At 42.5% G+C, this 18,469-nt stretch overlaps 1 protein-coding gene across 1 annotated transcript; it reads right to left on the minus strand.

Moving 5' to 3' along the window:
* Positions 1–12,966: 12,966 nt before the first annotated feature.
* CDKN2AIPNL (CDKN2A interacting protein N-terminal like) lies at positions 12,967–18,143 on the minus strand. The gene is made up of 3 exons (XM_006866206.1): positions 17,905–18,143; positions 15,613–15,712; positions 12,967–13,002 (listed from the first exon to the last, which is right to left on the minus strand). Exons 1-3 carry the CDS (start codon positions 18,141–18,143, stop codon positions 12,967–12,969), a joined length of 375 nt encoding a protein of 124 aa, XP_006866268.1.
* Positions 18,144–18,469: the final 326 nt, after the last annotated feature.

Below are 18,469 nucleotides of genomic sequence, written 5' to 3' on the forward strand. Positions count from 1 at the left end.
TTTACACATCAACTGATAAGGGGTTGGATCTCCTTTTGCACAGAGCAATGTGAAAACAAATAGATCACTGCTACTCCCTCAAGACCAAGTCTGCAGGATCAAGCTGTAAGAGATGACCTAAACATGAAAAATGGAGACCAAAACTGGGAACCACTTTCAAGACAGCCTTTGCTTGTGCATTCCCAGGTCTGGGCAATAGACCAAGAGCCCTGTAAGACAACAAGTGCCTCCTCCTGGCTCTAAACTCCTAGTTCTTCAGGGACACTTTAAATAGCAGTTTTCTGGGTTTTGTTTATAAAAGTAGTGGACAGGCATAAAAGATAATGTAAATTCAGAAACATACAACATATGAGCCATTCTGACCACCTGGAAGGTTTAGAACAGCTGGTTTAAGTGGAAACTGTACATGAAGGTCCAGCTGGGGCTCAGAATTCACAACCAGATTGATAAAGAAAACTAATCAGCTTATAGGGCAAAACCCCAGGCCAAACTTCACTGTTGGGCAGCCTGCAGAAACCCTTTACTAGCTAGGGAGCAGAGGCATAGTCTTGTGTGTACCAGTGCTGCAGCAATGGCCATCCCCTTGGCAAAATGAGTACAAGTGTATGTATACCCAGGTGGTACAGGAGTTCTGAGGCACCTAGTATGGGAGAGTTGTACAGGCCATGCAAGCTTGGGCCAAAATGTCTTCATGGCAGCCCTCGAGGTTCTGCTCCTGCCTGCCCTACAGGGCAGCCTGGCATTTGCTTGGCACCCCATTGTCCCATGCATGCTGCCATTCATTCAGCAAATTTCCTTTTAGGCCCTCATCTGTAGCTTGCATTGAAAAGGTCCACCTTTGCAGTCATGAAGATGGAGCCTAGTTGGGTGTAGGTAAATGTGAATATTTACTTTCTTTAGCTAGAGAGTTTTCATTTTTCCAGCTTGGCCTCAAAGGGAAACTAGGGCAAGAAATGAAGCAATTTATAAAAATAAAAGCCCACTAAGTGCCAGTACACTTAACAATTTATCCACCAAATCCTCCAACAAACGATGAAGATGAAGTAACACGCAGTAAAAAGAAAGTATCTACTTATTGCAAACAGTCTTAATAGAAAATGTCCTTATGGTTTGCAATCCAGTGCTGACCCAACAGTGCCACACCAGGAGTACAAAGAACAACGTCCAGAATCATAGCGACCCTTTACCGTGTTTTCAAGGAATGGCTGGTGGGTTTAAGAAAATGTCAGTGGGAACAGCAGCAGCAGCAGCTCTAGCAGGAGAATTTGGGCCTTTAACCCTACGCCCACAGCACAAGTCTAACCTTAATTGCCCCTCACTGTAAATCGGGAGGGACAAGATGTGCCTCAGGTCCCTATAAACAACATTCTCTCACTGGGAGGTTGTTAAGTACCATGGAGTCGGTTCCGACCCATAGTGACCCTGCATAGGGTTTCTGAGGCTGCAAATCTTTACGGGAGCAGAAAGCATCTTTCTCCCACGGAATGGCTGGTAGTTTTGAACTGCCAACCTTGAGGTTACCAGCCCTATTCAATGTAACCACTACACTACCAGAGCACTGGGAGGTTAAGTACCATCAAATCAGTTCCAATTCACCCTGTATGGTTTCCAAGGAGTAGCCACTTTGGACCACCGACACTGAGGTTAGCAGTACAATGCCTATCCTACAGTACCATACCATGATGTGGGAGGGCCGTATTCAAGGATTTCTTTTGGCTCAACAAACCACAGTGGGCTGGAAAGGTGTGATGGGATACCTGGGTCAAGTTCTAAAGACAGCACCATGCAGCAAAGCATCACAGAATGGGCAGGCAATTAATGTGATTCCCCCCAGAGCCCATGGGGTAGATGAGCCACAAGTCAGATTGGATCCTGGGAAGGTTTAAAGGAATCCTTCCGTTAATGTAAAGGATTGGATAGGTGGGCCAGAGAACAGTGTTTCAAAAGGGAATGTTCTGGGTTTGGTTTAGCTAACATGAATGAGCATCTTTGTGAGGCAACTGAACACCATAAACTGCATGGCATATTAGTAATTGCTTCTCACAAGCTCTGAGACTTATATGTATAAGCCTGCCCACAACTTTGGGTGAAGATCAGGTGAGATCATAGCAAAGGACTTGGTAAAGTTTCACTTTCCAAATGGAATTTATTAGCTAGAAAGGACCTTGTCTGTTTTAAGTCTAAGACCTTGTAAAAATGTGTTTATGGATGGGTCTTAACACAGATAGTGTAAGCTCCTGCTCCAAAGTGGATGGTGGGATGTTACTAGTTGTTAAGTGCTATTGATTCAGTTCCCACTCAGTGATCCTATATAGGGTTTCCAAGAAGTGGCTGGTGAGCTTGAACCACTGACCATGTGGTTCAAACCGACTGTAGTCCAGCCCATGAACCTGCAGCGCCACACCAGGACTCCTGCTGTACTGCAAAAATACACATTTTATGCTTCTTTCTATTTCAGAAAAACAAAGGATGGCATTTTAAATGGTTTGTAATTTTATCAATGAAACAGGCACAGCGGTTGTAAAGATGGGATGAAAAAAACAGGCAGCTTAAATTGAGGAAAACTCATTGGAAAATGGAATCAAAATTTAATACTTGGGAGCACAGTGGCTCCATATGATAAGCACTAGGCAGAGGTCTGCTGTTCAAGCCTACCAGCCACTCCATAGAAGACAGATGAGTCTTTCAGCTCCTGCAAAGAATTAAAGCCTTGGAAATGAACTCATAGGGTCGCCGTGAGTCGGAACCAACTCGACAGCACTTAACAACAGAGAAGTCTTCACAAATAAATTGACTGATAAAAATTTTTTTTTAAACCTGTAAGTCAATTACATGAACATTTGAAAACAATATAAGTAGTCTAATTATCCCTGGTACATGTTCACATATGAGAGAACTTGAAAAGTTCATTTTTTTTTCATTTTGAGGAATGGGTAGAAATTAGTTAAGGTTGGGGCCATGACTAGGTCTAGGCTAGGCCTAGGATTTTGTTTAGTATCAGGGTTATGGTTAGGACTAGAGTTAGTGTTAGGGATAGGAGTTGAGCTAGGGCTAGAAGTAAGGCTTGGACTAGTTTTACGGTTACAGTTAAGTTTTACATTTGTTTTCTTGGAAGTTTACTTGATTTCCTCTTCATTTGGAAGTTCTGTAACTACATTATTCCCTTTTTACTTTATGTTGCTGTTGTTACAAACTGGTATCTCTGGTTTCCTATTTTCAGTCTTATAGGTGGTGCTGTAGGATCAGCACTGGCGTCAGTACAGACTCGATGACACTTTGAACAGCAGGTTTGTTTTTTCTTTGAATATCTGAGTTGAGTTCTGGGTGATAATGTCAGGTATGTTAATCTCAGGATATTGTCTGCTGTTGGTTCTCTGTCCAAACAACTCCCATTAATATTTTTTGTAAGATTGATCTGGTTTTTGCAACTTTTGCTGTTTATCTGGAATGTCGTAATTCCCTATCTATTTGATGGACAGTTTTGCTGGGTATGATTCTTGATTGGCAATTATTTTTCTTTCAGAGTTGTTTTATGTGTTTTGCTTGCATGTTTTCTGCTGAAAAATCAGAGCTTACGTCTTATTAGTTCTCTTTTGTAGGTAAACTTGTAGTTTTTTCTGAGCTGTTCTCAGGATTCTTGTCTTTAGTACGGAAAGTCTGCTCATGTCTTCATGGTTTTCTTTTGGGATCTATCCTGTTTGGAGTTATTTCAACTTCTTGAACTTCTCTCATGTTAGGAAAGTTTTCTTGCAACATCTCTTTGATAGTTTTTTGGGGTTTTTTTGTTTGTTTTTTACGTCTTCCTGTTCTGTCAGTCCAATTGTATGTAAGTTATTCTTCTTGATAGTATCCCATATAAATCTTAGGTGTTCTTGGGATTTTTTGTTTTTTTCCTGATTGTTCCTCTAGCAGATGAATACTGAGAGATTTGTCTTCAAACACACTAATCTGACCTCGTGTTGATTCAGTTCTGCTTCTTTGCCCTTTCAGTGTACTATCCAACTGAAATCCCAGCATTAATCTGGCTTTCTAAATGCTGTATTTGTATGGTTTCCGATTTCTCATTTTAGTTCATTCTTAATAGTGTTTTCCTAAATTCATTTAAAGTTTTGTCTCCTTATTCCTTGATTTCATCTAGTTTTCTCAATTGCTTTCTCAATCTTTTGAAGGTACCTAAATATCACTATTTTAAATTCCTTATCAAGTAGTTCTGATATCCTTTCTGCTATTATATTTTCTGTCTCTATTTTGGTCACTTGTTTGAAGCCCTCTGTCTTCAGATACAGTGGTGCCACTGTATTTATATTTAGTTGATTGTACATTGAAGTGTTATCAGGTTCTCACCACCTGTCTCTGGTGGATGTGATAGAAACTGGACGTGTGAACAGTTCTCATTGTTTATATAGCATAGTTCGGGGCACTTTCACTGGCCTCCAGACTCAAGGGTGGTATTCTAGGAGTCTTACCCCACCCACAGTAGAGGCTGCACATGAGGGTGCCGCTGGACACTGGGCTGGTGAGATCGGGGTTTGGCCACGTATCACACTACTAGGAGGGTGCAAGGACAAGGGAGAACTCCAACCTCCAGCTACATCTTTTACCTCCAGGTCACTGTACCTACAGCCAAAAGCAAAAGCTCAAGATGGCCGTGCTCCCACCCCCTCCCTCTACCCCCGCCCCAGGGTAGCTGGCAGCCCATCCGTTTTTCCTCTCTCACTGCTCTTGTTCAGCATCCTATTACAGTCAGCACTCAAATCCACCTCTCTGTCCAATCCTCTGAAACTCATAATTCCAGGAGCACCATCTGTATCTGTTTTACTCCGTTTCCCATGTCCTTGTTGTGGCTGCCTACTCCATCTTGTTCTGGAACCTTCCATTATCTTAGAATTCCATTTTCCACAAACTTTTTGAGCCCCCTCCTAGTGTTACTAGATCTTTTTAAAGAATATTTTTTTTTCAATTTGGTCTTACTACTTAATAAATTTTCACAAATATACACACGAAGAAAATAAACTAATAAGCAAATTAGGGGTGGGGTGTATTAATCCACAAGGACGTCCTAGTGGCACAATGGGTCAAGCACTTAGCTGCTAACTGAAACTTTTGTTACATGCTGTCGAGTCAGTTCTAACTCACAGTGACCCTGTATAGGGTTTCCAGGAGTAGCCGGTGAGCTTGAACTGAAAGGTTCTAATCCACAAGCCACTCTGTGGGTGGGATGGGGGGCTGGTAATCTGCTCCCATGAAGATTTCAGCCTTAAAAATCCTATGAAGTAGTTATACCTGTCACCTAGAGTCGCTGTGGTCAGAATTGACTTGACAGAACACAAAACATTATTCTACAGTTTAAACTTGCTAGTTATACAAGGAGCTCTGGTAGCATAGTGGTTATGAATTGGGTTGCCAACTGCAAGGTCAGCAGTTTGAAACTACCACCTGTTCCACAGGAGAAAGATGAGGCTTTCTGCTCCCGTAAAGATTTACAGCCTTGGAAACCCTGTACAGATTCGCTATGAGTCGGAACCTACTCCACGGCACATAACTGCCACCACCAGTTATGCAAGGGACACAGCCCTGAAAGCCTATGATGATTTTATACTTTTGACATCACCTCATTTCTAAAAAAATAGAATACATGATGAGAAACCTATGAAAAATACATTTCAAAAGAGAAAAATCCTATCTCCTGCCAGACGTACTCTATTTGCTATTATCAGTACATTTCTGAAAAGATCAATTTCTTTGGAATAAGGGACCCCGCCATTGTTTCTGACCTAGATGGTTCAATTTAAGGCATAATTATAAAAATGACTGAATTGAAAATAAAATACACACACAAAGTGAATAATCACACACTGATTTTTCCACTTTGTAATTTTTTTTAAGCCTCACAAGTTTGTGCAGATCATCAAAATGGAAAGCTAGGTTACATTTAAAGAAAAAAACTGGCTAAGCCTCACTGAGCACTAGTCTTGGTCCCAGCACAATTACTATTTTAATGAATCCTTGCCATCGCTTTTGTGAGAAGTGTATTTCAAATTTCCATTCTCCAGGTAAGATTCAAGGGAGATAAGTGGCTTGTTCAAAGTTAACAGATCAGAGACAGAAATCCTAATTCTTGGCCTCTTCCCTCAGCTTATGCCTGGAGGGTACATTGTTTAAGAAAAAAACCACATTCACTTACCATCAAGTATATTCCAACTCCTAGCGACCTTATATAGGGTCTCTGAAGCTGTAAACCTTTTTTTATTTTTTTTTAATGTGTGTTGTGAATTATGTGATAGTTTACATGGGAGAACATTAGTTTTACATTCATCCTATCATATATCGTTTCATTGCCATGGTTACAATCCCCTCCATGCATCAAAAACCAACCAAAGGGTATACCCTATAACCCTGCCCCCACATGGTCGTCGGCACACAGCCCCTCTCCCTCTCTGGGTCTAAAGTCCCCATCTGCTCCTCCCACGTCATCTTCTCTGACTCCATCTCTGGCGTCACTGCTTCTCTGGGTAGGGTCCCGCTCTCTGCTCTTCTCCTTTGAGGGTCCCAGGGCCCTCAGCTCCTAGACTGAAAAGTCAACCACTCCCCTCCTTTTGCTACAAAACGTCTACCTTTACATTTCCAACCCTCACATTCAGTCCTGACAGTAAGTGTTCACTATTGTTCCAGGAGTGCTATTCACATCTCCTTTCATCAGTCCCGCCCAGACAGATTGGATACTACTCAGTGGAGATTCTACCTTCCTCCATGCCCTCTGGATCTAGGCTCCCTCTTGAAAGCTTGTAAGCCAGTCACTTCTTGCCTTTGTAGTCCCCCCATTTTGGGTAGCCAATGTCCAAGTGGCTCATCCCTGTCTACTCCCCTTTGTATGGAGGGTGGGGGTGGGAATGATCCTCGCTGTAAAGATTTGTTCCCTCTTTTGAGCTACTGCATCCATAGGTGTAGGTCAAGTTCTGATCATCCAGTCATTGAAGCCAGGTCAAGTGGATATTATCTGCAAGTGTGGGTGTTCTTGTGCATAAGCCCTCTCTTCTTATCAGCTGGATGCTTCATTCTCCACTCTAGTCCTCTGTGGCTATGTGACTGACTCTGGGCCCAAGAGTCCCCAGGTCTTGCCACACTGCTGGACAACCAGGTATCCAGCCAGGTTCACAGGAGTCTATTGAACGTTGTAGGGCTTAGCTCACAGCTTCACTGTTGTTTTTCCCTCACTGAAGCTGTGAATCTTTATGGGAACAGAAAGCCTCATCTTTCTTCCCCAAAGCAGCTGGTAGGTTTGAACTACTGACCTTGTGGCTGCAGTCCAGTTCTCATCTTACAGCACCACACCAGGGCTTCATTAATTATCGTTGTTAAGTGCTGTCCAACTCATAGCAACCCTATATAGGGTTTCCCAGGATCAGCTGGTGGTCTGAACCTCCAACCTTGCAGGTAGCAGTCCGTGCTTATCCTACAGCACTACACCGGGGCTCCGGGCTCCATGCATGGTGAATACCAAATAGTAAAGAAGACCTAGGAGGGGTGCAAAACAGATGTGCTAAACCCAAAACCAAACCCACTGCCTTGAGTCCACCCAACTCACACAGATCCCATAGTTTTTCCAAGGCTGCAAGTCTTGACAGAAGCAGGTTGTCACATCTCTGTCTCGTGGAGAGGCTGATGGGTTCCAACTGTCAACCACTGCACCAACCAAGGTTCTCCTCACACTAACTAAAAAGGGATCATGAATAAGGACAATTCAGAGGCAAGCAGGATTCCAATAAATAAGCATTTCCTGAAGGGCTATATGCAGAGCAGTTTCTCAAATCTTAAAACTCAAATCCTGGATTCCATCCAGAAAAAGAAAATGTAAGCTTTAGCTCAGCAACCTGGGAGACCTAGAGAATCTAAAAATTGAGGCTAGCTGCTTAGGCAAAGCTGTACAATTTTATGTCAATGAGCTTTAAAAATAAGGCCAGATACTTTAGCTAGACTGCCTTTTCCCCAAAAGATAGTAATTCAGAGACCCTCCAGGGCCTAAAATTTTATTATCACAATAAAAAAAGAAAGTGGGAGGGTTGTTGTTCGGTGCCCTAAAGTTGGTTCTGACTCATATTAACTTCATGCAAAACAGAACAAAACACTGCCTGGTCCTACACCATCCTCACAATCGTCCGGCTTGAACCTATTGCTGCTGCTAATCGGGTGGGTGGGTGGTGGTCTTCTTTTTTCTGACCCTCCACTTTACCTAGAATGATCAATTTCAAGTAGAAAGAAACAAGTAAATCAAGGATCTGTTTTGTTATGGCAGGATGGAATGGGATGAAGTTATAAAATAACCATACTTTAAAAAGAACTTTGTTAAAAAATTCAAATTGCGAAATTCATTACCTCTCGTTATTACATTGACATTTAAAAACAAAAGAGGGCTTTCACAATGTTGATGAATTCATCTTTGAGTACATGATTTATAAATATATAAACTGTCCATGCATACTTTTACAATAATAGGTTTTAGAAGAATAAGAACTTTTAAAAAGCGAATCAAGGCAGGTTGTATTTCATTCCAGCTGCCTCTTTTCCTTTGTGTTGGTAATACCACCAAGTCTTGAGAGATGCTGGGGGGTCAGTGTCACCTCTATCCCAGTCTCTTTTCTGAGCCTGCGCAGCTGATGATGAAAATGTGGTATATCTTCTACCTTAGCTTTGATGCTGGAAAGGAGGTAACGGGGGAGAAAAAGAAAAGGTTATATAGCTAAGTGGTTAACAGAATCAAATTCATCTTCACAAATTAAAATCTAACACTGATGCACTCACTACCTAGGGTTAACAGTTGGGCTGCAACCCAAGGTCAGCAGTTTGAATCTCCCGGGGAGAAAGATGAGGCTTTCTGCTCCCTACAGCCTCAGAAACAATACAGGTTGCTATGAGTTGGAACCACCTGTTTCTTGTTATGTGCTGTGGAGTCGGTTCTGACTCATAGCGACCCTGTACAGGGTTTCCGAGGCTGAAAATTTTTATAGGAGCAGAAAGCCTCATCTTTCTCCCACAGAACAGCTGGTAGTTTCGAACTGCCGACCTTGCGGTTCGCAGCCCAATTCGTAACCTCTAGGCTACCAGAGCTCTTTGCCAACTGCTTACCACCATCCAAATGGTAAGCAGTCTTAGAAATTATTACTATTTACCACAAAGAAAAGTCAGCCAAACACTGACGGCACAATCCATTTGGAAGTCTGTTATCTATTGAAAAAACAACACTATTGTCTATTGGATGACAACTCCTAAGGAACCTAAAGGACAGGTTAGAACCTAAAGGACAGGGTTCAAACCAGACCTTTTGGTTAGCGGCCAAGCACTTAACCACTATGCCACCAGGACCCCTTGTGATCTGTAAGTTGTTGTTGTTGTTAAGTGCCATCGAGTCGGTTCCGACCCATAGCGACCCTGTACAGGGTTTCCGAGGGTGTAAATCCTTACAGGAGTAGAAAGCCTCATCTTTCTCCCACGGAGCAGCTGGTAGTTTCGAACCGCTGACCTTAAGGTTCGCAGCCCGATTCGTAACCACTACGCTACCAGAGCTCCTTGTGATCTGTAAGTACTCACAATTTAAAGTGATAATGGAAACACTTAAAATACAACTTTTTCCAGGCATGCTCTGCAAGTAAGAGTTCTAACAGCAGAATCACAAAAACACTTATTGTTCTAAATTAAAGGCAGCTGAATTCAGGTAGTAAGTAATTCAGAGCACTTCACATTGAGTCAGGATATTTAGGAGATGTGAAGGTTATATATTTCTGGGGTTTACACTATTAGAAACTGTAAATGTATGTCTGCAAATAGTGACAAGTTGAGGCAGATATACTCTTTTTGGGTACTTTCTAGCACCTTTGGTAAATTTAAACTTGGCTATAGACAACTTTTAAGCAGGGCGTGAAGAAATCACGTTGGCTGTCACCTGTATTTGAATGGGTTTCCTTAACATTTAGCAGTGAAAGTGAATCAATCTGAGAGTCTTTTTAGTAATCAGAGTTTTCAAGGTATGACCTATTTTCTAGCTAAGCCAGTCACTCCAGTCTTCTTCAAAGACTTAAAAACAAGCTAAATTCCACAGCAAAAGCAAAACAGAAGTCTTTCTCCTTTTAGGAAATGCAGTATTATCCAAAGAAACCATCATTAGTCTAAAGTGAAAACAAACCCCCCCCCACCCCAGCAGCTCTCAAATTTTTGACAGAAAAGACCAAGACTACAGCAGCACAACAGCTGCAGCTGTGCGGATAAAAGGTGTTGGCAGCTACTGCAGGCACACTGGACTCTGTCATTAGTGAGTACACTGGACAGAGAGCCTAGCCTGTGGTGTCAGTCACAGCCTTCCTAAGTGCTTCAATTGTAGTCGATCAAAGGGAAAACACAGGTACCTCCTCAGAGCTTTACCGTGGGATACAAGACTTCCCCTGATTTATCCAATCTGACAGGCTGAAATTTTTATTTTTAAATATTTGCTACTTTTTATCTAGAATCCCAGTTCTTTCCACCAAGGGAGTATCTACTCCATATTGCAAAGCTTGCCAAGACTGGACATAATTAATGCGCAAAAGAAAACCCAAACCAAAGCCATTGCCATTAAGTCAAATTCAACTCCTATTGACCCTTCAGGACAGAGGGTTTAAAAGGCTGTAAATCTTTATGGGTCTCATCTTTCAAGGAGCACATGGTGGATTCGAACTGGCAACCTTTTAGGTGGCAGCTGAGTATTTAGCCACTCTGACCACAGGGCTCCAATGATCAAAAGATAATCTCCTGAAATGTACACACACTTGATTTTCTTACTTCTCTTTCACATTTTATATATAGTCATTTTCCCTCTTGGGATAAAAATGTTCTCAGGAAAATGGACCAAGTAATTAAGCTGACAACTTCTTTCTTTGAGCCAGTAATGATAGCTTCTTAAGTCTTTGTCAATCACTCTTCGTTCTCCTTGACTAAGACAATACCTTGGAAAAATTACCTCTGACAGTCATGATAAAGATACCCTTTCCAGAGTCAGCTGCTGCTCTGTTAATTACCACTCTCTCATGGGTAAACTGGTCAACCACAATGACTGATTCTAGGTGTCTTGGAATGACTGATAGAAAATGGAGATTTTTTTTTTTTAATCTGAATGTATTTATTTAAATCTTTTCAAAAGAAAAACCAGACACTGCAACTGTTTGCTAGATCCCACCTGTCAAAGGCCAATATGCATTTTGTCTTTCAGACCAAAATAACAAAAACAAAACACCAGTTGGTCAGACCACAGAGATGTATTCTCCTCAAAGTTGCAGAGTAGCCATAAAGTATTTTTAAAATCCTACTTTAAAGAGCTGATGTCTCTGTCTGGTCTTGAGATATCAACAATGCCAGGTGATTCATTTCTACTTGCTAGTTGGCTTTAAAATCCAACTAAAATCTAATTTTAGAGCAAAGGATCAATTCTGGGCAGAAGAACAACAGACGTTTTCTGGTACGTGGCTTGATACTAGGTGTTTGTGTTTTTGGTTTTGATTTTATCTCTGAGTTAGCAAAATTGCCTAATGTTTGCCAGTCTCTTTTACATGCAAAAACCTCAGGTAAGAGACAAAATAGCTGGGGAAGTCCCTGGGTCTCAGTGGGCCTCCATCCAATGGGCTCTCAGGGTGGTGTTTAGTGGGAAATGGCTTCAATACCACACAAGTCTAATGGCACACAGATCAGATGACCTGTTATCAGGATGCGCTTATCTTGAAGAGGTTCAACACTAGCAAAACTCTATGTGCCCTCTAAGTATCTCCCTTTTCACAATCAGCTGACTTCCATTTTCAGTGGCATCAACAGTCTAAAATTAAACTTGGTTACTAAGAAAACATGTTTATTTGAAGGAAGTTGAAACACATAATTCAAAGATTATGATGGAATGACGGCCTTCTTTCTGGCTTTCTTCAGGTAGTTAAGTGCTAAAGATTGGCATGATGACAGCACTGGTATTTTAGGGATGCCAAGTCCATGCCTGAGGACTCTCAGGAGGCTCACATAGTACAATCAATCAAGGACATACAGCCCAGGACATGGGCTTTCTACAGTTTTGAGGTTCAAGAAGCCATTTCAAGTTTAAACAGACCACCTCTTCATATGTAACACACACACATTTTTTCACTCTGCTATATGGAAAATAAGGAGCTATGGTAGCGTAATGGTTATGAATCGGGCTGCGAACCTTAAGGTCAGCGGTTCGAAACTACCAGCCGCTCCGCGGGAGAAAGATGAGGCTTTCTACTCCCATAAAGATTTACACCCTTGGAAACCCTGTACAGGGCGCTATGGGTCGGAACCAACTCAATGGCACTTAACAACAACAACATATGGAAAATATTTGGGACATGCCTACCAATGAAAAAAAGTATCCTCCAGGGTCTGCAGCCCAAATATTATTCTCTGTACTGATTTCTTATAGTCCAGTATATTTGAAGGGTTACCTTTCAGAACCCATGTAAGATGGGGAAGTACAATAGAAAACTGATGGGAAAAAACACTTGAGGGAAGGCAGAATACCTCTCAAGAACAAAAACCGAGTTTGCTACAGTAATGAGGAAGTGAAGGTTCACCCATTACCTTCCTGTCTCACCCTGGAAAGGGAGGTTGGTGTCTCGAGTAGGCTGCAGCTCTCTAGCCCCTCCCTGTCAGAGCCCCAGGAACCTCCACTCTGGGATACCCAAGGAGGACTGGCAAGAAATGTTTGAAAGTATTACATGAGAGAATCCAAAAAGCTACAAACTCATAAAGTCCAATTTACATGGCTCCCTGAAGCTTTGGATTCCAGCTTTAGATTAAAATCCTGGTGTGGCGCTGTAGGATCAGCGCTGGACTATAAATCACAAAGTCGGCAGTTCTAACCCACCAGCTGCTGACTGGAAACCCAATACAGGGTCGCTATGAGTCAGAACTGACTCGAAGGCACTGCACAATAAACTTTTATGTGCCATCTCTTTGCTCAAGAAAAGACACAATCTGGGGGCAAAAGAGGCACATAAATGAAGCTAGCTCATGACTTATGATCTGAAAGAGGCCTGCATAAAGTGCCAAAGGAACTTCAAGAAATAAGGGAACAATTCAATTCCTTCAACTGACTGAGGAAATGACAGTAAATTAGTAAAAGAATGTCTAGTAGTGATTCTGGAAATTGCTGGAATGAACAGCCCCACCCTAGCCTCTAAATTCTTTCTGGTCCAAGCCCCCAGGGTCCAAACAGAAGGCTCTAGGCAACAACTCACTGTAAAAAATCCACAGGCCCACAGCAGACTAAGTCTTAAGAACAGACAGGGAAAAGCTATGGTATGTGGACATTATTCCAACCACATTCCCATCGGCAAATTGGACTGGCCAAACAAGTCTAGTCTGGCCCTCAGCTAGAGCGAGGATGAGTTACTGTTACATTTTTTTTTTTTTTTAAATAAAGTGTATTCCATACAAAAGCTAAATTACTTGTGCTTTTCATACATGTATTTCATTAAAGAAACATGAACTTAAACTTTTCTAATATTTCTGTAAAATGTGTTTAAAATAAGTACTGATTTACTCATTTTATAAAAATCTTAGTTTAAGACCTATAAATCTGACTACATGAAAACTCTGAAAGGTCAATCCAAGCACAAGAGTATTAAAAACAGTTTACCAACTGGCATCCCCTAATCATTCAGAAATATTTTCAATTATGTCTTTTTTTAGTAACAAAGTAGTCATTTCAGTCATTCCCCAAAGCATACCAAAATGTTAATTCTTCTTTGGTAATACCAAAGTTTCTAATTTCTGCTCTGGAGAAGAGATTTCTTTTCAGTGGGATATCTTTATTGTTCATTGTTCTTTACTCCTGAATTCCTCAAGTTCAATACAGTACCACCTGGCTCTTTGATTTTTAGCAGTTTTCTATATTCACAAGATTATCCTCCATGGGTTAAGAAGTAAACCCTTAGTTTAATCATGGGAACAAAATCGAAGTGGGAAACTAACAATTTCACCCACCACTTACTTAAAAATCAATCAAAAAGCTAAAACAGAAAAGGTCGAGTTTTCATGGTATTCAACCAACAGTGCATCATTTATCATTGTGTTATCTACTTATGAAAAGGTTTAGAGCAATAAATAAAAATAAAAGGGCCTAGACCCTTTGGGTAGTAAACAAAAGTATTCAAATAGCAATATACTCTAGTTGTTTCCCATGATTGCTCAGAAACGTCCTCAAGATGCTCTCCACGTGTGGATACACCTGCAAAAAAGCTACTTATGTATTTTCACACCTCCCTAGAAAAAAATACAAGAGGCCTTTCTTTTAAAGAAACTCTCTGAGCCAGTCTATTAACAGCTTTGTCTGCTATTTGTCACCAGGGAACCCAGGCAGAAGATGGTTTAACATGAGGCTCCCAGCTGACTCTTGTGAGGATCTTGGATAAACAATGAGAAGACAGACCTATATCTATCTTTTGGCTGAAAATTGAGCCACAGGACTGATTTCAGTTCCTGGCTTGAAGGATAACGAAGAGCCACGGTCTCCAAGTTCCACTAGTCTCTACAGTCTTGTGCGCTGTGAACAAAGAATGAAGATCATCTCAACAAGTGACAACAAATAAGAACACAATGTTTCCAGAGGGCATCTGATGCACCAAGTCAGTGTTCCTATTGGACTTTTCTGAAGGCCAGGATTGGGGAGCTTTGAAAGGCAAGCATTTAATAAAATTTTTCAGAGCAAGTTCTAACTGTTTCATCCCTCTTGGATGTCTATCTCTGAGATCATAAATGAGCCAGAGCAAAAGAGAAGTGAAAAGTTAAACTGAAGTCCCCACTAAATAGTTCACCTTGTCTAGATGGGTCTGGCAAAAAGAGATGGGGATAAGATTCTTATGATTCAACAGTAATTGTTATCATAACTAATTGTGACTGTCACAATTGTACAAGAAGTTTTATAATAAAAACGGGGGAGTAGTTAATCTTACAGTCCAGAAACAGAGGATCCTAAGACCATTAAGGGAGAAAAGCACAAGCAGAATGTGGGATCTTATCCAGAGAAGCAGTGACACCAGAGATGGAGGCAGAGATGGGGATATGGAGAGAGGGAGCAGCTAAGGACTCTAGGTTCATGGGAAGAGAGGGACTGAGAGCTGGCAGCCAGGAGGCAGACTTGCAGAATGTGCCCTTTGGTGGCGTAAACTATTATATATGTTTTTTAAAAAAGCACACATCAACAAAAAAAATTATTATATGTGTTGTTGTTTTTTTAAAAAAAGAGCTAAACTGAATAGAAATACTACTAACTGATGGTGCATAGAGGGGATTATAATCATTGTAATGAAACAAGGTATATGATTTGTTGAATGTAAAACTGATGATCTACCCTATAAACTTTCACTCAATTCACAATACAAACTTTAAAAAAAAGTTAAACTGAAGATATCTGCTGGATCTCCTGGCTATACCAGGACTCAACACTGCCATTGCCTCCTGCCCTTGAAAGATACATCACAATAGTTTTTTCAAAAAAAGCAATATACTCTATACATATCATAAAGGCTAGGAACCTTAACTACTTACACTAGTTCATTAAATGCATTTGGAAATCCTATTTACCTTTTTCATTAATTCACTTCTGGTTGCAAACTGTGGCAGATCTTCCACTTCAATGCCATCGGCCATTTCCATCACCTTGTCTAACAGATCTTTGTTGTAACTGCACAATAAAAATAGTACAGTAAAAGCCTTAGAAGAATTGTCACTATGAGTTAATTTGAAATTGCAGGCTGCTAGACTGTAAGTTCAAGGACCTCTGGTAGCATAGTCGTTAAGAATCGGGCTACAAACCTTAAGGTCAGCAGTTCAAAACTACCAGCTGTTCTGCGGGAGAAAGATGAGCCTTTCTGCTCCCGTAAAGATTTACACTCAGAAACCTATGCAGGGTCACTATAAGTCGGAACAGACTCCACGGCACATAGCAACAAGACTGTAAGTTGAACTCTCAAAGACTGATCTGATTGATACTGTAGGAAAAACCTATTATATGTTTACCAGCAGCTTAAGTTCTTTCTGCTTATGGATACAGAAGTGGGCTTTCAGAATGCCAATAAAGCAGGTGTTTTGATCTTTACAAAAATAAAGGCGCCATACACCTGACAATACATATTCTTGGATATGGTATGAGAGACAAAAACAAAAGATTTTTTAAAAACACATGTGGAATGTGACACTAGTTAAACTTACATTATTTGCCCATTTCTCTGCCATCTGCCTAACCTGGGATGTTGTTGTAAAGTGCTACTGACTTCTGACTCATGGTGGGTGGTTACATGCCGTGAAGTCAATTACGATTCATAGTGACCCTGTACAGGGTTTCAGAGGCTGTAAATCTTTATGGGAGCAGAAAAGCCTCATCTTTCTTCCACAGAACAGCTGGTAGTTTCAAACTGCTGACCTTGAGGTTTGAGCCTGATTCGTAATCACTATGCTACCAGAGCTCCTCTTACTCATAGCATCCCTCTGTAGGGTTTCTGAGGAGAGACTAGGGTATTTGAACTGCTGACCTTGTGGTTAGCAATTCAGTGCTTATCCTACAGTGCCACACCAGGACTCTATAGATCCTGTTAGCCTTGGAAACTAGAAGGTAGAAAGAAGGAATCTGGCCCTGCGTCCCCAAATCCTATTCTGATGATCCCCTCAAACTAAATCTGTTGCTGTCCAAATTGATTCCAAATCCTGGTAAACCTATAGGGCAGAGTAGATCAGCTCCATAAGGTTCCCAAGGCTGAAATCTTCACGGAACCAGGATGTCACATCTTTCTCCCACGGAACAGATGTGGGGTTTCAACGACTGATTTTTCAGTTAGCAACTCAGCTCTAAACTACTGCACTACCAGGACCGAATCTGTCCATAGGGTTTCCAAGACTATCAATCTGTACAGAAGCAGATTGCTACATCTTTCTCCCTTGGAGCAGCTGGTGGGGCTGAACTGTTGACCTTCTGGTTAGTAGCCATGCAGTTAACAATTGTACTAGCAGAGCTCCTTCTGGTGGGACACACTGAAACAAAACCAAGCCCACTGCTATCAAGTTGATCCTAACTCATAGCCCCGCTATAAGAGAGTAGAACTGCTCCCTAGGGTTGCCAACGCTGGAAATCATTGTGGATCCTGCCACAGTTGCTAGTGGGTTTTAACTGAGCTTTCAGTTAGCAGTCCAACACTTAACCCACTGCACCAGAGGGCCTTCAGATTGGGTGTCGGGGGCTGGGGGGTGTTTTAACAGGCACTGCAAAAGCAGGCTCTTGCCCTCTTGGTGAAATAGCCAGGATGCACATCTTGACAAAAAGGTGTCTGTTATTTTTCGTAAGAGGGACAGCAGACAGGTTCCTGCTCAGAGCCCAGCAGGCTGGGGACTGAGAAGAGATAGTCAAGTGGCAGATTACATCCTGTCATAATAACAAAATCCACCCACCTTGCCTGAAGTTGTATGACGTTAGACCTATCACTCCCCCTGCCTCAGCGTTTTCATCTATAAAATGGGGATATTGGTGTCTGTCTCTGCAGTTATCATAAGGGGATAAAGGAGCTAGTAGACTTAAAATGCACTCTATAAGATGGTTTGAGCTAATAGTAATAAAAATAACAACGACAACTTCAGCGCCTACTATGTGCTAAGTGCTTTTCACCCTTTAGTAGTATGGTCATCACAACAACGCATTTTGGCAATGACAAGACTGCAGCTCAGAAAAGGGACTACCAGGATGGGTAAGGGCCGCAGGCCAGGCCAAGGCTGGTGGAGGTTGGGGGCAGGATTAGCCTAGGGCAGAAGATCCATTCAGGACACAGCCCTGGAGGTGGGTGGTGGGTCGAAGGGCAGGGGGCCAGTCGGCCTGGCAGAGGTCCGCACCTGCAGCCCAAGAAGAGGTGGTTGGCCCAAACCATGGAGAGGGACAGCAGCTGGTCCAGGCGGCCGCCGCCGTCAGGCGGGTCGCGGTAGTTGGGCAGGTGGCGCAGGATGAATTCCATCCGAGCCTTCCATTGCTTCTCGCTCTCCGAATAGGAGCGGAACTGCTCCGCGAAGTCAGCCGCCTGCCGAACCCCGGAAACCAGTTCCTCCACCGCGGCGGCCGCCTCACCACCCACCATGGCGCCAGCCGCCGCCGAGGGCCGTACCTGTCCGCTGCCTTCCCGACGCGCACCGCGCCACTGCGCCACGGCTAGAAGGACCCCAGCGACGCACGACTGCTCTGGAGGACCTGCCTGGAGCGCCCTCGCGGGGAGTGGCGGGCCTGAGGCGTGAGGGTCGGGGGATGAGCCCGCGGAGCCCAGCCCCTCAGACCTCTCTGTGGTTTATGGCAGCTGACGCTAGTCTACCCTGACGTCGCAAGGGTAGTTGGATGATTATCCCGCCCAGAAGGGGAGGGAAAATGAGGCCTGCAAGGCAACAGTCGAGCATCCCCCGCCCAGTTGGG

This window comes from Chrysochloris asiatica, unplaced genomic scaffold (assembly GCF_000296735.1).
Source record: "Chrysochloris asiatica unplaced genomic scaffold, ChrAsi1.0 scaffold00087, whole genome shotgun sequence".
NCBI classification, from domain to species: Eukaryota; Metazoa; Chordata; class Mammalia; order Afrosoricida; family Chrysochloridae; genus Chrysochloris; species Chrysochloris asiatica.